General features: G+C 59.9%; 1 protein-coding gene across 1 annotated transcript; it reads right to left on the bottom strand.

Moving 5' to 3' along the window:
- Window positions 1–6049: 6049 nt before the first annotated feature.
- TSPAN33 (tetraspanin 33) lies at window positions 6050–22076 on the bottom strand. The gene is made up of 8 exons (XM_044449423.1): window positions 21963–22076; window positions 16731–16788; window positions 15018–15145; window positions 10497–10571; window positions 9759–9854; window positions 7793–7921; window positions 6875–7039; window positions 6050–6151 (listed from the first exon to the last, which is right to left on the bottom strand). Exons 1-8 carry the CDS (start codon window positions 22071–22073, stop codon window positions 6050–6052), a joined length of 864 nt encoding a protein of 287 aa, XP_044305358.1. The 5' UTR covers window positions 22074–22076.

Below are 22076 nucleotides of genomic sequence, written 5' to 3' on the forward strand. Positions count from 1 at the left end.
TGCAGCTCAGCACCCTAGAAAACCTCCAGCGGTGGCCGAGGAAACCTGGCCGGGGGCCTTGCTGAGGCCCCGGCCCCTGCAGACAGGCGCCGCTTGTGCCTCGCCCGGCTCTGACGTCGTGGCGTTTGGCCCCGGAGCTGAACGTGGGTGGGACGCTTGCTTTCCATCGGAGCTCTGTTCGCCGGGAGAGGCAGGAAAAGTTCTGCAGTTGCCAGGGCAGGGACTGTGCGTGTGTGGTCCCACCCCCCCCCCCGCAGGCGGAGGAGTGCGGCTCCGTGGCCATGTTTGCATATGCAAGCCAGAAGCAGGCTGCCTCCTTCAGCTCCAAGAGCCAGAGTGAGCAGCAGAGTTCAGAAGCAGCACTTTTGCTTTTTTCTTTTGCACGGAAGAACTTGGAAGCGCTCATTGGTGCTGCCTGGGTCTCCGGCCACGTGGACTCTGGTTCCGGAGCCATTTCCGGCCTTCCAAGAAAAGCGACGTTTGTGTCTAGGCGGATTCCCAAGTTGTGACACTGGCGCCCTGCAGATGTATTGGGCTAGAGGTCCCCGGATCTGCTGGGCGGCCTGGGGGGCGCTGGCAGCTCTGGAGGAAAACGCCTGGAGGGCAGGAGTGCCCGGGAGCGCTGGCGTATCCTTTGCGTGGTGATGGTTCCCACATTGGCGTGCGCACACTCACGGTTTTTGCATTTTGCTAAAACTTAGTGCGCAGAGATCAGCCAGAGTTGGAAACGATGTGAACCATGCCGCTGTGCTCCAACAGCCTCCCCCGTGCAGCCCCCCCTGGGCCAAGTGTGCTACCTTTGTGGTGCCATCAGTGTGGACACGCCGTGAAAGAGCTACCTGGCAGCCCAGGAGCTCACGGAGATGACCTGTCCCAGGCGTTTTTTTACGGAGTCATTCTTCGCTGTATGTTTTGACTGTTTTAAACCCTTTAAGGGTTGAGTTTATATTTTTATTGTATCTCCTGGTCTTGCTTTTCTGGATGGTGGTAAACCATACCAAGCGCTTCAGCTAAGGAGCAATACGGAAACGCAGTCAGTCAGTCGTTAGAGAGACGCCTCCAAGACGCTCTGGCCCAGGGCCCGGCCCCGTGGTACAGCGAGCACTGCCGCCCCCCCCCCGACCTTCCTCGGTACTTCCCACAATTGTGCAGGACACGCGGGGAGGAAGAAAAGGAGCTTTGCTTCTGCGAAACAGGCATCTTTTGGCACTGGGCTGAAGGAGAGGTGGGTGCCCCCACCTCTGGCTTTTGCAACGGCTTGTGGGCAGGTTCCACGTCCTCCAGCACAGCCACTTCGTAGTGGCACTCCGGACACTTTCCCAACAGCCTGAAGCATTCACTGACCCAGAAAGTTTGTCCACAGCTGCTCGTGGTGGCCGTGGGCCGCTCCTCACCAGAGGACCGCTAGCCCCTGGCGTGACTCCCATCTTCCCCTGCCCTTAATGCGTTTTTGCTGGGAAGGTGCGGGATTGCAAAGAGGCGCTGGCAGCACCAGGGGCCCTTGCGAAGCCCAAGAGGCAGGCTTTGGGCCTGGGGAACCCGTTTTGTTTGGGTTCTGCTGGGAGCACACCAGTCAGAGCAGGCTTCCCCAGTGTGGGGTCTTCCAATAGATCGGACTACAACTCCCACCCCTTCCAGCCTCCAAGGGGAGGATGGGAGTCTTAGTCAAGGTATTGGGAAGGCTGAGCAGGAGATGGGTGCCAAGCGAGGGCCAAGGGCTGAGCCAAATGCAAAACGGTCCCTGTGGGGCTGGAGAGACGGGCTCCGCCACTGTGCCCCACGTGCTCGTTAAAGAGAGGGTCTCCGCGTCCAGGGGCATTACAGTCGGGGACCCCACGAACCTAACCCCGAGGCAGCCACCTCTCTCCCAGTTGCTATGCTTGGACAACTGGGACTCAGAAACCCCGGCCAATGGGCAGCAAGTGCCCGCAGTTTGGTTCGCCAACTCTCTGGCCTTCTCTCCCCAAGCTTGTTTCCCATAATAAAAGACCCAAAAGCCAGGCTTGGCGGGGGGCCAAAGAGTTCCAGGTTCTAGTCGCCACTTGACCCCAAAGCTTGCTGGGTGACCTTGGGCCAATCCCTGACTCTCAGCCTAGCCTACTCTGCAGGGTTGGTGTGAGCCTAAAGTGGAGAGGATTGTGCAGTATCACCCTCTGTTCCTTGCAAGGAAAGCGGTGGGCTACAGAATTCCTTTTGTCCCTATGTGGACAGGCAGGACCTGGCAGCAGGAATCCAGGCCCTGGCAACCTTGTGTGTGGAGCACCACAATGTCCTAGTCCTCTTTAAGGCGCTTACATTAACATGCAGGGCTGGAGACGGTTGAGGGCTGGGCGTCTAAGGGAGTGTCTCCCCCCCATGGACACCTGCCCAGACCTTCAGACCATCTTTGGAAGTCCTTCTCTAGGAGACACCTTTAAAAGCAGCGGGGAAGGTGGCCACGAGGGGAAGGGCCTCCTTGGTTGTGGCCCCCCAAGTGTGGAATCTGTTCCCCGGGGAGGAGTACCAGGCGCAATCCTTGATACATTTTGGTGCCAGACCAAAACCTTTGTATTGTCCCAATATTTTAATTGGTAAATGTTATATTGGTTTTTACGCATATCGTCACTGGTACGATTGTGGCTTTTTATGCTGGTGACTTGTCTTGCTGTTGTTGTTGGCGGTGTTCTGAATTGTTGATGGCTCTTGTTGATGCCTTATTGACACCAGAGTTAATTATGTGATCTTGTCTTTTTATGGCTTTTATCCTTGTACACAGTTCAGACAGCTTTTTCACTGGGAGAGCAGCATATAAAAGCTTTACTGTAACAAAAAGCCTGGCACAGCCTCTTGTTCAGACCAGAGACGCTTTCAGTGCCCTCCCTTTGACAGCAGCAGCCACCCTCATGGGACTATAAAGTTTAGAGTGAGCTAGGTCCCTGCCCATAGGAGCCTACAGTTTAAACAAGGGACACTGAGGAAGAGGGGGAAAGCCTAGCCAGGAGGAGGAAACGGCCCTGCAGTGGCAGCCAGATGGGTTGGGCTCCATACCTCATCGTCCACACCTGATGGACACCAGGTTGGGGAAGATTAGAACAGGCTGCGCCGTTCCAGCCACACGAGGCGAGGCCTGGGGGGGCTTCAGGGTGGCCAGCCCCGAACACGGACAACTGATCCCTTTCAAAGGAACCCAGTGTTTGCGTCATTCAAGCGGCAGGGACGGCCATGGCTGGGAAGCCTGCAGAACACAGGAAAACGCCAGTGAGCAGGGCTGAGCCACAGTGGGCGTCCGGGCCCCCTTCTCCGCCAGAGCCTCCGCGGGAAGGAAAGCCACAAGAACCCCGCAGCCAGCCGCCCGGTGGCACCGACGGGACAAGCACAACACGCGCAAGCAACACTGGGCCCTTCCGGCATTCGGTATGGACTGCAGAGCGCCATCTTGCTCCGCTTCGTTTCTTTCTTAAACTGCGCGCATAGCGAGGCAGAGCGGCTAGGCCTGGTCCCGGTTCCGGGTCCTGCTTCCGGCAGACGCCCTTCCAGGCTGCCCAAGGGGCAGCTCCTGCCGCGTCCCAGTGCGGAGGGCGTCTGCACAAGCCCCTGCTTCCAAGGGTTCCAGACAAGTGCTGCAGCTCCACCCGCAAGTGGGTCCGGGTGGCCCGTTCCATACGTGGCTCTACCTCCAGGAATAAACCACAGCCAGGAAGACACGATCCCCCAGTGGCAGGCGTGACTGGCGCCTGGCTCAAAGGGGACGGGGACCGCTGGCAGCCCTGATGATGATGATGATGATGATGATGATGATGATGAATTAACTCTGGGCTTGGCATCTCTGCAGCTCCACCAGACCGGCAGCTTAGGGCACCTGCGGATGCCCGACCACTGGCTCTGCCGGCTGGGGCTCATGGGAACCGAAGTCCAAAACATTTCCAGGGCACCCTGTGGGAAAACTGGCTTGGAGCGGGTGTGCATTCCCCTCTGGCGTGGGGAAAGCCCACATCCCAGCGGGAGGGCCGAGGTCCCACAAGGACGGACGATGGAAGGCTACGAGGCCCTCACACAGAGCGGTGCGGCTGAAGCCGTTCCAGAAACGGCCGGCAATGGCATGTTCGAAGCTCAGCCGGGCACAGGCGAAGGCCGGTCTGCCCCACACCTTCCGCAGGACCTACACAAGTAGGGGTGCACCACGCATGTGCACGCCGTCTGGCCTGCGGGCGAACCGGAGCGATGCGCCGAACGGGTTGCTTTGGGCCACGCACACCCAGGCGGCCGTGGAAGGTCGCGGCTCGGGACGGCCCAGGACCAGCCGTGCTGCCCTCGGCGCGGCCTCCGGCGTCGCGACTCAAACGGCGTCGCGTTGTGCAGCACACGGCAAGCGCCGAAAATGCTGAAGCCGCCGCCTCGCCATGACCCGCGGCTGAACGAGGCTCGCAGGCAGCCACTCTGCGCTACCCGGTGCGGGACCAGCTGCGGCGATGCTCTCGGAATGGGCGCCGACGTCCCTGCCCGGGCTGAACAGCGATCATGAAAAGGAGTCACACAAACTTCGTCTTTATTCTTACATAAATGTTAATTCTGTGCCGAGCAGCACGTTGCAATCAAGGATCCCCTCCTCATTTTTAAAAATAACGCATGGCCCATTCGCCCCGATCTGCACGACCGACACATCACGGGGAAGGGAAAATGGAGTTTTAGACCATTCTGGCTTCCCAGGCAAAACTAGCGCAACCTCCTCCCCTTGGTACCCTCCAGCATGGCCAGCAGCTGGGGAGCATGGGCATTGCAGTCCAACACACTGTAAAGATAGAAGGAGCAGCACCCTGCTATACAGAAAGGACGTGTTGCTAACTGGAGATGCAGGAAGGATGGGGCAACTTTATCCCTTCATGTTTGTTGAGCAGCACAATCACTGCCAGGTAACTAGTCCTCATTGGGTGAAGACAAGGCATCGGAATAGCTGGGGGATCACACAGCGGCATGTTCAGAACCACCTATCTCATGAAATACAGCACACGGAAGAGTTTATATGGCACTGAATCCCATATTCCCAAGGACAGGAAAACCAGTGGCCGGCTCAGCCGAGGAACCAGGCTGACTCCACTCCTTCCCCGCCGCTGGCTCAGCAGAGCGCCTGATGGCGCAACTTGGGGTCGCTGCAGCTGGGGAGCCCTTCTCCTATGGGGCGGGCCTCACGGCAGAGAGGGACAGAAGCCGGGCAGAGTCTTCTGCCCCCATGTGGGGCCCTGGAGCTTCTCCCTCCCTGCACGATCCAGTTTGGGGAGCTGTCCAAGACCAGGTTCCCCTGATATCTCACTGCTGAACAGGGCGTTGCCAGGGAACCCTAAGGCACTGCCGGCACTCGGTTCATGCACAGGCATCCTGCTCCCACTGGGCCAAGGAAGACAGAGGGTTTGGTGACAGCAAGGTATCACGGCAGCCTCTCCAGGTCCGCCTTTCTCCCCACACTTCTTACTGGTCCCTTTTGTTCCGTGGAAAAATCTCGGGGCACCAGAGAGATCATCTAGTCCACCCTGGCCCTGCTCATGGCAGGCTCTGCACTGCAGCTCCAGAGGCAGCTACGCCATCCCTGCCAAAGGCTGCCCGGCTCCGCTTAAAGCACCTTCTGCAAAGGAAAGGCCGGCGCTTCTTGCCCTGCTGTCCAGTATCTGACCATGCAGCGGTTTCTACTCCCTTTTCTTTGCCCAGTTGGCTTGGCGGATGCAGCAACCCGCGGGCCGTGCCTTCCGATCTTATCCTGCACCTCAGCGCAGGAAGCGAGAGCTGTCGCCCCTGCGAGCCTCGCCAGCCCTCCTCCCCACGAGCCATCGCCTCTGGGGCGTCCAAATGCGCCAGCAAGCGGCAAGCGCGGGTGAGAGCTGGGCTTCCGAGCACGCCACCTCCACCTGCCGCCGGAGCCTTAGAAGGAATCCTCATCTTCAAGGGGGCTTCCTCCGGGCCCAGCTGGCGGTCTCTTCAGCCCCCGCAGGGCGCCACACGGTGGTCGCTGGCAAATCCGCGGCAGCGGCGCGGGGGGGGCAGGAGGCGGCCCCTGCGCCGGCTCTCCGCACGTCTCCCGTCAGTACCAGAGATCGGCCCGGTGCTGCTGGTTGTAGTGCTGCAGCTTAATCTGGTCTCTGATCTGGCTGACGAGCAGCTGCGAGAGCAGGATCCCCACCAGCTGTGCGCGGCAGGAGGGAGGAAGCGCCGAGCGGGTCATGAGCCAGGATCCGGGGAGCGCGTCCGGCAGCGGCCTTCCGGGCCGCGGAGGCTGGCCGGGCGAGGGGCTCCAGGGCGCCCTGCCAAGGGCGCGGACGGGACCACGGCCTGCCTTCCCAAGCGAGGCACCACGGTGGAGCCCGGCAGCGGGCGCAGCCACACGTTCATCTGGCCAGCGTTTGGCATCCCCCCGCCCTCCCTGGGCCCACCTGGGGGCTTCCTCCTCCCCGTAGGAGGCTGCGCCAGAGGTCTGCTGCAAAGGGGCCCCCACCTCTTGGGGCCTTCCCCCAAGCCAGGCCTCCCCATACGCCCCGCTGCCAGCCCGTGGCTGCTCAACATGGAAGGCAGCCTTGTGGGCACGAACCCTCCTCCCCCCCCCCCCCCCTGCCCTCCCCCCCCCTCACCGAGGGCCCAGCTCGCCCCGTCCGAGCGTCTCTCCCCCACTCTGGGAGGGTGCTTGTGCCCATCCCTCCGTCTGCCTGGCAGCCTCGCCGTCACATGCCCCCTCCGCAAACCCACCACTCCGCAGTGCCCGCTGCACCGCCGCCCCCCGTGCCCACCCCTCGGACTGCACCCGCCACCTGCCGCAGGTGGGGAGCCCGCCTCCTGCGCCCCATCTGTGCTCACGAGCACCCCCTCCCCCCGCCCACTGCCCCCACATCCCTCCGCGGGGCGGGGGCGTTACCTGGGGTATGGCCAGCCCGAGGGCCACTCCGCCGAGCAGGAAGAGGTTGCTGTGGATCCAGTGCACCAGCCGGTCGACGCAGCCGTTGGTGTGGATGAACTCGCCGGCCTCCAGGTAGGGAAGGGCCTGCATCCCCTGACCACACATGGTGTTGGCGACGACGGACTGTGCGGGGGGAGCACGTCTGGCCGTCACCCGGGGAGGGGCGGGCAGCCCACAGCAGGCGCCGGCTGAAGGACCCCGGCACGCTGCACCGGCGACCGGGGCGCCGGCCCCTGACCCCCAGGGCCCCCCTCAACTCGCCCGGGGCACCTTGGGCCCACGTCCGCCACCAGCGGATTGGACAAGACTCCCAGCTGGCGCTCGTCAGACACACACACACACACACACACACACACACACACACACACACACACACACACACACACACACAGCTTTTCTACACCATCCTCAGGATGGTGGTTATTGCCCTGCAAATAATATATACATATATAGCTTTTCTACACCATCCTCAGGATGGTGGTTATTGCCCTGGTTCCGCCCCCCCAGAGCAGTCCAGATCCTGACAACCGTGAGACTGTGGGCCAGCCAGACTCTCTGCCCAGCCTACCTCACAGGGTTGTTGCTGTGAGGAGAAGAATGAGAGCAGGAGGAGGAGGAGAATGACGGGAGCCCCCCTGAGTTGCTTGAAATGAAAAAGGCGGGATATAAACGCAATATACAAACAGATCTGCCCGGCCACGTGCGTCCCTGAAGCCTGGGGTGCCTCCCCGAGTCGTGCCCGTTCCTGTCTTTTGCAAGAGATACTCTGAACACACCCAGAAGAACAGGGGGAAGGGGCAGCGAAGACGCAGGTGGGGCTGCCGGCGGAGGGCAGGGCTTTCGGCGTGGCCGGCAGGGCGCCTTCCCGTCACTCACCGGCTCGTCGGCTCGCAGGCAGCAAGAGTAGGGCACGGAGCAGCGCTCCCGGCTGGGGTTGTGGGCCGTGCAGTTGAAGTACATGTTTTGGGACCAGTCTTTGTAGGAGATGCCCCCACAGCAGCTGAACTGCAAGGACGGAGAGCGAGTGTTCATTACAGAGGGGAGCCGCTTGCCGTCTTGGAGAAGCTTGCCGGGGTCCCATTCCAGAGGCAGGCAAGGCTGAAGTCACGGGGAGGGGGAGTGCTCCTACACTGAAGCTGAAACGCACGGTGGGCAGAGAGCAGATCCCCAGGTATCCTCAGCTCCCAGCAGTCCTGACGGGCAAGCAGGGGCTTCTGGGAGCTGAGGTCTCCGTCTCCGGGGATCTCCCGTCGGCCTGCCCCAGCTTAAGGCTCTTGCGGCTACTAGCCAGATCTCAGAGGGCCCCCACTGGAACCTTTCCGAATGGGGGAAAAAGCTGGGGAAGCTGGGAAAAAACACTACAGCTGCAGGAAAGGGGGGTGGGCCGCCTCAAGAAGCCCGGAGGTTTGGCTCCGTCCCCCAGACCCGTGATTCTGCCCTTTCTGCCTGCAGCACTGACTGCCGAGGGCACACGATGCCGCCAGAAATTTCCCGCCGCCAATTCCCAGAGGAACTGGCACGCTCGGGGAAGCCCTGAAGGGTCTGCCCTGGGGCCCTGGGCTGGAGGTTGTTTTGGCCCCAAGTTAGAGCAGAAGTGGGGGGGGGGCTCCTTCCATTTTGGGGAGGCTCTCCGGGGCTGGGCTCCTTGGTGGGCGGGGTGGCAAGTAAAAGGGGCGGGGCCACAGAGAAAAGGGGCAAGCCAGGAAGGTCGGGACTGAAAGCCCTGCCAGTTTAGCAGAGGGACTTCAGTTTTGGGGAAGGGGAAGGCCCCCGGCACGGGTGCCATGAAGCCCCCAAGTAAAGGGGTGGGGCTATCCAGCGAAGTCCAGAAAGCATGTCTGGGGTCCCCGGCAGGCCAGACTGGCCAAGGGGGGGTTCGACACCCCCAAACTAGAGAAGCAAACAGCCTGGCCTGCTCTAAGGCAGGTTTTCTCTTCCTGAAGCAGTTCTGGCCTGCAGAACCACCCTGACGGCTGCCCGCCCCTCTCGGAAGGGCACGCTTACCTGTGCCGAGCGCCCTCCCCGCAGAAGACCACCCTGTGGACACGCTCGACCAGCCCTTTCGCTGGGGTGGAGGGTGGGCAATTTATGTATTGTTTGTATTCACTTCCACCTGCCCAACAGCCAAAACTCTCCCGGTGGTCGCAACAGTTGAGCAAAATGCAGGAAGTGGGGCTGGGAAGGGTGCTGCCCCCACGGACTCCCCAGACCGCACGGCTGCCGCTGACGGGCTCCTTCGGCCTGCAGAGCCCCGGGGGGGCGGGGCTGGCACCGCTGCCTCAACGCAAGGAGTGCTTTAGACCAGTCTCCCCGGCCCGGGCCACAGCTCCCAGAATTCGCAGCGGTTGGCTGAGGATTATGGGAGCTGTGGTCCAACCCCTCTGGTGGGCACCGGGGCAGGGAAGGGTGCTGTGGCCAAAAGGGAACCTCCAGGAACCGAGTCAAGAATGCGTCGCGCTGAGTCAGCCGCCAGTCTACCCAGCCGGCACCTGCCTCTCCCAGTTGGCCCTCCCAGGCCCCTCCCAGCCCTGCTACCCAAGAGCCTCTGCCGTAGAATTGGCCGCAGGGGGCTGCCCTGCCCCCCATATGTTCTAGGATCCCCCCATATATTAGATGGGGAAATAGAGCATTCTGACTTAGCTTCTGTGGGACAAATTCCTTTGCTTATGGGAGTCAAGTGGGGGTTCGTTCGCTTGTTTTGAGATGCAGGGTCAGTCCCGAATCCAGGCTCTTGGTGGACTGGCCACTGGCCCAACCTCTGGGCCTGTGCAGAGTGCACACCACTGGGCCGCATGAACCAGCCCCCAGATGCCTGAAATCAGAAGATGAGCACCTGACCTACCTCCTTCTGGCCAAAGTCGATGAGGTTCTGGAGGTCCAGGTCGTCCCGATAATGCACGATGGCTCGGTTGACCACCTCGCTCACCTTGCTGCGCGCCTGGAGGAGAGGAGTGTGGGGACAAAATGCCGAGGATGCAGGATGCACCAGGGCGCGGGGGCCCCTGCACAGCTGCTCTGCCCCCCACCCCCGTGCAAAAGGGGCCTCGGCTTCACAGCCAGCAAGGACTTCGCATGCTGGTGCCTGGTTCCAGAACACGCGACATGGCCAGAAAGCCCCGCAAGGGATTCCCTCCCCACCCCGCAGGGTCCCTGTCCTTCTCCGGGAATACCAGAACCCAAAGAGGTCCCGCCTCTGGGAGGGGAGGTGGGCGAGAGGGCCAAGCAGCTGCCAGGGGCTTCTGCCACCGTGTGTAGCCATGCTTGGGGTCCTCCGCCACGGGACGTGGAGATAAAACGGCATCGGTCCACTTCTTGGAGGGCTGCCAAGTCCTACTGATTCCCCCATCAAATTTCTCTCCCAGAGAGCAACATAAGGCAGGAAGTGTAGCGGGCAGGAGATCCTTTCCGTTCTCCCTGGGCTGCGAGCGGGCCCCCGAAACAGAATCCGGCCTTGGGCTGAGGGTGGTCCCGCACCCAGCTCCCGAGGACTCGGCTGCCCTTGCCGGTGCTCGCCCTGCCCCACCAAACCTCTCTGCGGCCACCCACCCGGAACGCCCCCCAGGAGTCGCCGCGCACCGACCTTGTCGGAGAAGACGAAGCCCAGGACGCCCGCTGTGAGCTGCAGCAGGAACACGACGGTCAGGCAGACGGAGAACTGCGGAGAGAGGGGCCCGTGAGGCGGCCGGTGGCCGGAAAGGCCCGTCCCTGGCCTGCGGCCCCGATGGCCCTGCAGCCCACGCCACGTCTGCCTCGGCCGTCATCACCCACGGGCTGAGGAGCCATAAAATTTGCTTCCAGGAAACAGAGCTGGCCAAGTGCCCGTCACAATGCGACGGAGAGCCGCAGGGAGCAGCGGGGAAAGCCAAAAGGGGCCGTCCCGCGATGGAGCACGTACCTAACGGCCCTCCTGCTAAAGCGTCCTGGGCACGTTCATTTGGAAAACTCTCTTGCGGGGGGGGGGGGGTCATACTCTGCAGGCACAGCAGCTGGAGCAGTGGCGGCGACCCTATGGCACGCGGGCCACGGCGGGCACACGGAGCCCTCTCTGTCGGCACGCAAGCCCAGTCACCCCAGCAGCGCCCCCGCTGCCGCGCATCGGATAACAGTGCACACAGGGGCCATGCGCACGCTCGGAAAGGAGCATCGGTGCCAGGTGATGATGCCACAAGCTGCGACTCAGTAGCCACGACTCGTCCAAGCTTTCGCATGGCCGGTCAGTGCGCTGCTAAGGATATATAAAGGTTTGCTTGGACTGGCTGTTTTCAGTTTTTATTGCAGTGTTGGCACTTTGAGATACATCAGTGGGTTTTGGGTTGCAGTTTGGGCACTCAGTCTCTAAAAGGTTCACCATCATTGGGTTGGGGTTAGAAAAACGAGGTGTCCTGGCATGCTTTCGATGGCTGGAATGTATTTAGAATGGGCAGAAATGATGAGCAGCGCAGAAAAAGCTACTCAAGGCAGGCTTTTTCAAAATCACCGTCTTTTCAATGGAACTTTAGCCCTGTATTAGGGTGAGGGGTGTGCACCAGGGTAGGGTTAGGGTTAGAAAAACGAGGTGTCCTGGCAGGATTTTGATGGTTAGAATGTGTTTCAAATAGGTAGAGATGATGAGCAGTGCAGAAAAAGCTACTCAAGGAAGGCTTTTTTGAAATTGCATTATTTTTAATGGAACGTTAGCCCTCTATTAGGGTTAGGGGTGTTTACCAGGGTATGTTTAGGCCAGTGGTGGCGAAGCTTTGGTACGCATGACACAGCGGGCATGCAGAGCCCTCCCTGTTGGCATGCGAGCCAGGTCACACCAGCATTGCCCCAGCAGCTGAGCATCAGATGACAGTGCACACAGGGGCCATGCGCACGCTCAGAAAGGAGTAGCGGTGCCAGGCAACGATGCCACAAGCCGTGACTCATTAGCCGCGATTCGTCCATGCTTTCGCATGGCCGGTCAGTGCGCTGCCAAGGATGCATAGATATTTTCTTGGCCTGGCTGTGAGGTGTTTTTTTCCTAAACTAAAGCCTCAATTTTCAGGTTTGATTGCAGTGTTGGCACTTTGCGATACATAAGTGGGTCTTGGGTTGCAGTTTGGCCATCGGTCTGTCAAAGGTTCCCCCTCACTGAGCTAGAACATCAGACTAGGACTGGGGAGGCCCGGGTTCAAGTACCCTCTCCTCCAGCAAGCAGTTGTGGAGTGCAGCTGATTCCCTCTCGCATCCTCTCAGCCCAACCCAGGGCCTTCTGGGAAATAGTGGCCGGCCACATCCTGCTCCTCGCCCCAGGGCGGCCGCAGCAGCCATCTTGTGACAGTGCCCATCCCACCCGCAACGTTCCACTGACCCAGCACGGCCCCAGCTGGGCCACTTGGTGCTGCGGTACGTATAAAACAGGGTGGAGAAAGGCTGACGCGAGCAGAACGAGAGCACCCCATCCCGGGGCAGGGGGCTGCACCCACAACTCTCCTCTCCCACTCCAGTGCTCCATAATGCCCCCTTCCCCAACTCGGCGCCCTCCGGATGCATTGGGATGACCATTCCTATCGCCGTGCAGCAGCTCCGACTTGGCTCCCTGTGCTGCAGCATGTTGTGACATTTATCTATCAGGACATTTTTATCCCGTCCAGTGTGGTCCCTCTCTGGATGGCCAGCAAGCTTTGCAGCAGCAGCAAAGGCCACGCAGAGCGCTTGGGGGCTGGCGTCCCGGCTTTGCTCGGAGAACATGCACGGGGCCTCGGGCCTCTCCTCCTGGCCACGGAGCCCGGCTATCGCCCACAGGACTGCTGCCTCAGTCCCCACGAGCAGCAGGCGTGGGCACGGGGACTGCACCAGCGCAATCGCAGCCACCGTGTGGTCGGGTCGAGTGTCGCCGGCCGTGCCAGCCGCCCTGCAAGCCTTCAGCAACAGCTGGGCAGCCCAAAGCCATTCTCGACATTCTCTGCTACCGCTCTACGCGACTCTGGTGCGCCCGCAACTGGAGTATTGTGTTCAGTTTTGGGCCCCTCATTACAGGAAGGATATAGCCAGGTTGGAGTCAGTGCAGCGAAGGGCCTCAAGGTTGGTGGCCGGTTTGCAGGGGATGCCGTATGAGGTGAGACTGAGGGAACTGGGTCTCTTCATTCCTGGAGAAGAGGAGACTCAGAGGGGATCTGTTGGCGACATACAGGTGTGTGAGGGGGTGTCACACGGAGGTGGGCAGAGACCTGCTCTCCCCTGCAGAGGAAGGCAGGATGCACTCCAACGGAGCAAAGCTCAGGGAGCCAAGGCTCCATTTGGGTACCAGGAAGCACTTCCCAACAGACAGGACCCCGAGGGTGTGGAATGGGCTTGCACGGAGGTCGTTGAGGCCCCATTGGTGAGGGTGTTCAAGGGCAGGCTGGACATCCACATGGTGGGCATGTCGTGAGCAGAGCCGGCTGGTGCCCGAAGTCAGACTAGATGGCCCGGGACGCCCCTTCTGACTCACTCTGTTCTATGTTTCTCTGCTTCTCTGCCCGACCAGGGGCACGGGCAGGGGCAGAAAGGAGAGCCGGGCGTTCTCATGTTCCTCAAGCTTCATCCTGATCGGGGAGCTTCGTGGCAGCTGCTGGAGCCACAAGGGGCTCTCGACACCTGGAAGCTCGGCACGTAACCTGCGCGGCCCTCTCGTGCCCCCGTGCACTGCGCTGCCAGCATGGGCATCTCCTCCCATTTCTCCCCTGTGAACAGGGCTGTCCCACTTCGCATCGGCCCTGATCCACAGGCTGCCCCGAAAATGAAAATCCCTCCCCAGAAAGCAACCCCCTTGTGCTTTGGAGAAGTTCTGGGCTTTCGGTTTTGGCTTCTCTGGCAGAAGGCCGCCAGCCACAGCCCAGGCTGGGCACACGGCCACAGCTCTGGGCTCGCAGGCCAGGCCAGGCCCAGGAGCAAGTTAAGGACAACTTGGCGAGGTGTGCAGCAACCTGGTTTGTTAAAAAAGAGGCCTGATTTTAACCATGGAAAAGAGACCTGATTTTTTAAAAGCGAATGCAAAAGCTTCCCTTAATCCTAACTAGATTAGCATGAAATCATCTGGATATAAGCACGTTATCTGTATGGTTAATTGCCCAATGAAGCCAAAGCCTCTCTCTGATACATTGAAATAATGGCGGCCTTAATATACAAATATTCTCTGATGTGAATATTGACACTCTACCCACACATAGACACATCATCTCCGCCTGATTAAAATGAGCTGTTCTGGTCCGCCCAGGAACTATTGAGCTTCCCTTCGATTAATCAGCAATGGAAATTTCCATGCGGAGAAATGCTTCACACAGAATCGCAAAGGTAGTTTTGCGTCAGCCCAGCAGACAGAAGATCTGCAGGTTGACCCGGAAGAGAAAGGGGCTGCCCCCTTTCCTAGCTTAGCCGTGCGAGATTCTTTCACCAGAGATCCCACTGCCGGTCCCCCTTTCCTCTGGATGAGGGGGTGCGCGTGAGAGAGTCCTGCAGCGCCTCCCACTTGGCCCGACCAACACACCAACTCAGCCAATGTCCAATTCCAGGCAGGCTTTGGAGAGCTTCTGGCCGGATGCCCTCCATAACGGCCCCTGTGGGGAGCCGGCCTTCTCTCCCCATTGGCAACCTCTTGCTTGCTTGCTTGCTTGACGGGGAGCGAGCCCGGGTGCAAACGGCCATGGCACGGTCTGCCCTCCCTCTCGCCCGGTGAGCAAGCGGGTTGCAACGGCACGGACGAGAGCAACCCTGGACACTGCGCTCTCCCCTCAGCCACGTATCCCCCCTGAATCCACCCAGTGTCGCTGAGCTGTTCCTCCCGCCTTTCCCGTGAGATGGGGGCATCCTCTTTCCTGTACGTGGTGGGAATCACATCGCGCAGCCAGGGAGCGATTCCCAGGCTCCAGGACAGCCGCGCTCGTCCGTCACAGCCCCGACCCTCAGCAGGAGACGCCCCCTCCAAGCAGGCAAGCTGAGTAAGCGCACGACGGACACGCCTGCTTCCAGGGGCGCCAGGCCTCCCCTCAAAAGGGGGTCGCGCTGCTCCAAGGGAGCTGCTGTGGGCCCCACCCGCCCTTCCCTCTCCCCGACTCCTCCAGAGCTCCCCCAGCAACGGGCCGGGGCCCGGCTGCCTCACCGACTGCAGCAAGCAGATGTTCTCGCGCAGCGAGCCGACGCAGCCGCAGAAGGTGATGAGAAACATCAGGGTGCCGACCACGACGAGCAGGATGGCCGGGTCCATGGCCAGGCACGCCATCGCCGCCTCTGCAATGGGAGGGAGTCCGTGGAAGCCAGGCACGGGCCGGGCCACAGCCGCGGCCCGCCGGCTCCGTGGGCAGTCCGGCGCCCGCCTTCCCCCACCCGGGCTGGGTTTCGTGCTCCCCTTCATCCCTCCTTGGGACGCCCCTCTGCTTCCAGCCGGAGCCCTGGAGGGCCGTGGCACCTTGGAAAGGTGTTCCCAAGCATGGCGGCACAGCAGCCAGGTCAGAGGTGGTGGTCCCAGCCTGCCCCCTCTGGCTTGAGGCTAGACCAAGAACAGGAGCCTCCTTCAGCACATGGTGGAATCCGACTGCGGGGAAGCCTGGGAGGCGGGAGCGCTCAGGGCTGGGGGGCCACGAGGCCCAAGCACCTGCGCGGAGCGGCTCAGAGCTCCCAGCCGGCAACCGAGCCTCAGGAGGGGTGTCTCAACCTTGGAATGCGGGAAAGCTGCCCAGGAAGCCAGCAAACCGTAGGCGGCTGGAGGGGGGAGGGAAGGGGGCCGAGGAAGAAGGCACGGCCACCTGAAGAACCTAAGAAGGCCTGGCTGGGATACTCAGCAGGCCAGGTTCAGCTGCAACACCTGTGGACTACATCACCTAAGTTTCATGGCTTGCATTCCAGATCCTTTAACGTATCTGTAATCCATCACTCACTACTTTCATCTGTGGCTCAACTTTCCTATTTTTCTACTGCACGGAAGCTCAGTAAAACTGAGTGCAGAAGGTTTAAACAACACCGTCCTGCTGAATTTATTTCACTCCAGCTCCACGAACGATGTCGCCTTAGCATGAGGGTCTGAGCACACGGTTTCTCTTCTGCAGGAATTCTGATGTGGGATCAGGGCAAGCCAACACTGCTGTGACGGAAGCGGGGCACCTCAGAGGGGTACCCCAGCACCCACACCCATTGTTGCCTGAATTCTGGAATACCGGAATGTGCACTGCATCCACGGCCCATTGAGCAATTCCTCCGTGGATCCACCTGTGTGATTTAGCCCTGGGCCAGAAGCGGATGACCCACAGGCATGGCTGGGGCCTCTTGGCGCTGTAGGGCTTCTGTCCATCTAAGCGTTCATGGGATGGTGCTCTAAATGGGGCACAGCCTGGGCTGCCATGGTCTGCAGATGTTGCTTTTAAGCAGACACCCACGCATTCCCTTCCATCACTGAAGCTCATCCTACAGGCCTGCAATGATTCTCCACAGATCGGACCCAAATCCCGACTTTTAGGGCCAAGCCCCCCTGCAGGACGCAGGACTTGTCATGGGGTGGGTGGGTGGGTTTCAGAAGCCTGCAGTTCGAAAGAAAGCAGGGAATGGCAGGGAATTCATGGCATTCGAAGCTGCCTGTATTTACAAAACACAACAGCAAAATGCGGGACTGACTTGACTATTACAAGGTGACTGTTGTTCCGATTTTGCCGCATTTTAAAGCGCTTCATTGGGAAGGGTGCGATCCCGTGCCTGTTTATATGGGGAATACTGTCCTGGTAAGCTGCCTTGGGAGCCATGTGGGGCACAGAGGTGGGGTATATGCCCGAAAAATAACAATTATGCCAAGCCGGTCCCCCGGCCTCTGCTCACGTCTCCGTACCTGCATGTTTTATCAGCCGGGCATAAACCCCCACAGCTACCATCGCCATGGAAATCATCTGTGGACAAAGAAGCCGAGAAGAAGAGTGTGAGCACCCCACCTCCAGAAGCTTGTCAAGCCAGCCAGCCAGCCAGTCTGGGAATGTTGGGAGTTGTAGTCCAACCCAGCGGGAAAGCGCTAGATTGGGAAAGACACTTTCCTCAGTGCAAGGGGGGACCCCCAAGGAGGGGGGCACATGCACAGCACCAACATGCGCCACTGAGGGTGGGCCATCTGGATCCCCTAGGCCCGGGGTGGGCAGAAGCTGGCTCCCCAGATGTTTGAGGAGGCCCAGATGTGAGGGGGGAGTGGAGGAGCAGGGGAAAATCGCCAGGTCCAGGCCAGAACTATTTGGGTGGTCCCACCGAGCAACTTCAGCTCTCCTCAGCAACGAGAAATCCCACCTTTCATACAAAAAAAGTCACTTTATTCAGAGAGGATGGTAGGCTGTACTCAAGGACTGAGTGTGGGCTGCCTTTGAACCATGGCTTATGGCGTTGTCTGAACCCAACAGAGATAACCAACCATGTGGAACAACCTGCAGTTCAGAACCCAACAAACCATGGGCCATCTTTCTGGGTCGTTTGTGTTTAGCGCAGATAGTTTGGACAACATAACCAACAGTTCAACAACAGCCCACACTCTTCTGTTGACCGGGTTATTGTATTGTCTGAATCCAGTCACGAGTAACCCTCAGAACAACCCTGCAAGGGAGGTGAGAGCTGAGCAAGCCCCACGGACCCAAGAGCGAGTGTGGTGTACTAGTTAAGCGTCAGGACAATTTTTTATTATTATTATTTAGGAAATTTATAGGCCGCCCATCACTGTCGCCTCTGGACGGCTTACAGCATTATTCTAAATCCTAAATAAAATAAATGGGCTATTCCACAACTGGGCATAAAACTACCGTACTTAAATCAAATACAATTAAAATTGCTTAATGTTAAAACACTGGTTAAATAAAAAGGTCTTGACCTGGTGCCGGAAAGCATATAATGACGGTGCCAGGCGGACCCCTCTAGGGAGCGCATTCCATAGTCGGGGCGCCACCACAGAGAAGGCCCTCCTCCGGGTACTCTGTCTCCTGACCTCTTTCACAGAGGGTTCCCGGAGGAGGGCTCTGCTGCCGACTAGCACTTGGGAGACACAGGTTCGAGTCCCCGCTCAGCCATGAAGCCCATTGGTGACTCTGGGCCAGTCAGAGAGCCTCAGCCCAACCTACCTCGCAGGGCTGTTGTTCTGAGGATCGAATGGAGAGGAGGAGACTCACGCAAGCTGCCTTGAGTCCCTTGGAAGGGAAAATGCTAGATACAAATATAATACATAAAGAACCCCACAGTGCTTTAATCCAGCTTTTCCCAAGCTGGAGTCCTCGGGTGTGGGTGTCAGAGAACAACTCCTATCACTCTGAGCTAGCAGGTGAATCGGTACTAGCTGGAGGACCATGTGCCACGTACAAGCGGCTCTGCTAGAAGGGCTCTAGAGCCATGTGGCTAGGAAGGGCACCGACTCTGCCTCCCCCCTGCCCAAATTGCCAGGTCCTGGGGAGGGGGATCCCCAGAGCCCACATGACTTGCACAGAGGAACCATCAGCCAAAAAAAGAAGCAGGCCTGCCAGGAATCACCCCCCCCCGCCCCCCGCAACCCAGCCAACGAGGCCTGGCCCCTGGACCTCTTCCGGAAAAGCAAAACCACAGCTCGCTTGGCGGGCGCTCGAGGCCACGTGGGGAATGAGCTCGCGGGCAGCAACCTTTTGTCCCTGCCACAGGCTCCCTTCAGAGGCTGCCGGCACAGAGTGAGGAGGGGGGGGCCGGGACAAAGGCCACCCTCCCCCCCACCGCCGGCTGCCTTCCCTCTCTTCTCGCAGCCCCCGCCAGCATAAGCAGAGCAGCGAAGGGTTAAAGGGGCCCAGAAAGGGGCCAACGGGCAGTGTGGGGGAAGCGGGGCTGGCAGCTTAGGGGGTCCCGGCCTCCCCTCCTCCCCTCCGTGGCACTTCACACCACCCGAGCTGGACCAGACCCACGCCTGGCTCTGTTCTCACGGTGGCCACCCAGCTGCCCGCAGGATCTGACCAGCAGGACAGGAGAGCCTCAGCACCCCCCCGCCCATGCTCCCCAGCAGCGGGTGCACGCAGGCACACTGTCTCTGAGCGCGGAGGAGGCTAATGGCCACCAGGACTAGGAGCCATGGACAGCTTCCCCTTCCAAAACCATCCGCACTGATGGCTGCGTCCTTGGGAAGCTTCTTCGCGCCCGCATGTTTGCACAGTTTTGGAGAGCTCTGAGCTAGCCGCACAAAGAGAGCCCGCTCGGGTCGCCTTTGGGGTTCTCCTTCTGGCCCACACAGGCTGCTTTCTACACCGTGGCGAGAGGACCTGGAAATGGCAGAGGAGAACGAGAACAGAAGCAGGCAGCTGCGCTCCGTTCCAACCCGGGCAAAGTCTGGAAGCATAAAACTAAAGGCGACGTCAGGCTGGCGGAAACTTTCCCAAGTGCCGGTCAAGGAGGGCTGGTGATGCCGCGCCGAGGCGGTGCAGAGTACGGCCATCACGGCAGAAACAGACACTCGGGGAAGCTCCTCCCAGACCATCCCAGGGCAGGAGAGCTAACCCTGCCAGCCTGAGGCCCAAATTCAACTTCACAGGTTCTCGGGTCCTCATTCCCATGCTGTGAGGGGCCTGAAGCAAAAGGGGGAAGGCCCCAAACACAACGATAGGTTAAAGCTCTTTCTCCCAAAAACTGCGCCTTAGGAGGGGGCTGTGAGCTACAGGGGGTGTCTGTGAGGGGTGGGATGTGCAAAAACCGGACCACCAGCCTGTGTGCAGCTGAGGGAAAGGGGTGCCCCAGCTTTCGCCCAGAGGTGTGAGCTTATCCCTCAAGTTAGGGCTTTAGGGCTTCGGACCAGCACCGTGAACTGGGACCAGATGCAGGCAGGGATAATCTGAATATGACCCTCGGGAAGCCCACCCGCTTCCTTGCTCAGTTGTTTGGGCTCGCGTAGAGCTGGCTCTTCCGGCGCAAGCGGCGGTGCTTCCCGCATCGTGCCGTGCGCGGCACCTGGAAATGCTCTGGGGCAGCTGGCACATGGTTTGGGACTCAGGGTTCTGGAGGGGTCCGAGCTGGCCAGAGCCAGCCCAGCAGCGGCTCGGATGAGGCGATGGACAGATCGGCTCATCCGCCTCGAAGGCAACGTTTTAAGCCAGGTGGGGTGGTAGAGGTTGCAGCCCCACTACATCTGGAGGACTCCGTCTCCCATCAGCTGCAGCCAATGATGCAGGATGGTGGAAGCTGTAGTCCAGCAAGAGCTGACGGACTGAATGTTCCCCGTTTCTCTTTTAATGGACCACCCAAACATTCAGAACAAAAGGGGGAAATGAGAAAACAAGAAGCGTTATGCAGATGAGAACGAGGGGCTGGCTGCGCCGAAGGGCTTCCAAACAGGACCGAGGGCGAGCGGACAATTGCCTCCAAGCAAGCGTCCACAAACACGTCTGGTCTGTGCTAGAGAGCAGGTGAAAGGTAGACCCACCCGCATTCCTGCTTCCGCTAGAAAACAGGCTTCCCCAGCCGGGCCGGCCAAGCTGCTCCGCTCTGCCCAGGCATCCCGTCCCCCTGCAAAATACGCCACGCAGGTTTGAAGTGCGCTTGCACAGGCGCACTGGGACAGTGCCACGGGTCGCTCAGAAGTGGCACACGGTGTAATACCCAGGTGAGAAATCCTGCTCACTCGTTTTACTGATCGCATGTCAAACTGCCCCACAGGCAAAGCTCTCTGTTATGGAAGTCAACTGCAAAATGCAACCAACTTTTTGAATGAATGCAAAGGGGAACGTTGTACAAAACCTGACGCCCTCCAGCGGCATGGGGCTACAGCTCCCATTTGTGGCCAGGGATGTGGGAAGTCGCAGTCCAGCTCATCGGTAACGCACCAGGCCGGGGAGGCTCATTTAACTAGGGGCAGCAAACCTCGGTGCCCCACACCAAAAGCTGCTGCACCGGCAATGACTTCCGCGTCTGGCAAAAGATGCAGGGGGGGACCTTCCACGACGGGGGCACACCAGGCCCAGAAAGGACACCCGACAGCAGCTCCCTGCGCATGTTCCCCAGCAACTGGCTTATATAAGCACGCGGCCTCCGCACACCGCCTCCGCACGCGGCCAGCAGGACTAGTAGGCACGCATAACCTGCTCCTCCAGGAATTCGCTTGGTCCCCTTTTAAAGCTGTCCAGATTGGTGGCCGTCACTACCTCTGGTGGACGCAAGTTCCACAGATCAACTCTGCTCTGGGCGAAGGACGTCTTTCTCTTTCTTAAACTCACCCCCACCCAATCTGCCTCATGGCCTGACCCCTCTGGGTGCTGGCATCGTAAGCGAGGGAGAAAGGTCGCTGCACCTGCCTTCCCCACCCTCTGAGCCCCACATTTTTCTGGACGGTCGGGCAGGGCACCTGGCCAGCGAGGGGGCACCTCATCCACAAGCCGTGCTCTCCGTGGCAAACGAAGCTGCCACTATGCCTGCAGCGGACGGGCTGCAAGCCAAACTTCACTAGCCCAGTACCTTCGGGCTGCACCTCCCATCATCCCCAGCAACACACGTGTCCCACACTGAGGTTCCTGGGTTCCATCCCCCATCTCTCCAAGCTCCAAGAGAGAAAATGTCCGCGGAACCTTCTCTGAACCCGATCTTCCCACCTGAAGCCTAAACTCTGCATTCTCTCCCTTAATTAAAAAAAATCTCATTTTTGACGCCCGTTTTCAACGAATACCTCCATTCCAGAACTTATGCCCCGTTCCTCCTTTCCGAACAGCCCACAGCACCGAGTTCGTAGGTTAACAGCTGCAAATCTACTGGAAGCCTGACAACGGGACGGAAAAGCATCCATATGAGCCCGTTGCAGAGCCGGAGCGTTTGTGCGCGGTGCAGGTGCGGGAGCGGGAGAACGAGGTCTTCGCGGAGCTGCGGCCGCTACCATAGAAAGACCGCGGCGAGCCTAAGACGGCGGCTAGTCCTCACTGATCCGGCCTCCCCACAGTCGGCCCCCCTACCACGAGGGCAGCGAGCCACGGACGGCGCGAGACTCGGCAACGCCGTTCACACGGACACGCGCTCAAGGGCAAGCGCGCCGAGCCCGCCTCCGCCGCAGCCTCGGGCCAGCCCATTCCCACGCGCGGCTGCCCCCGCCTCCCCGGCTCACCCAGAAGACCATGTTGAAGAAGAAGAGCAGGTATTTGACCAGCGGGCTGACGAAGGTGAAGTCCTCCCCGTGGTGGGGGGCGCCGGAGCCCCGCGCCGGCCTCTTCGCCATGGC

The sequence above is a fragment of the Varanus komodoensis genome, unplaced genomic scaffold, assembly GCF_004798865.1.
Source record: "Varanus komodoensis strain SLA01 unplaced genomic scaffold, ASM479886v1 scaffold1, whole genome shotgun sequence".
In the NCBI taxonomy this organism is placed as follows: Eukaryota; Metazoa; Chordata; class Lepidosauria; order Squamata; family Varanidae; genus Varanus; species Varanus komodoensis.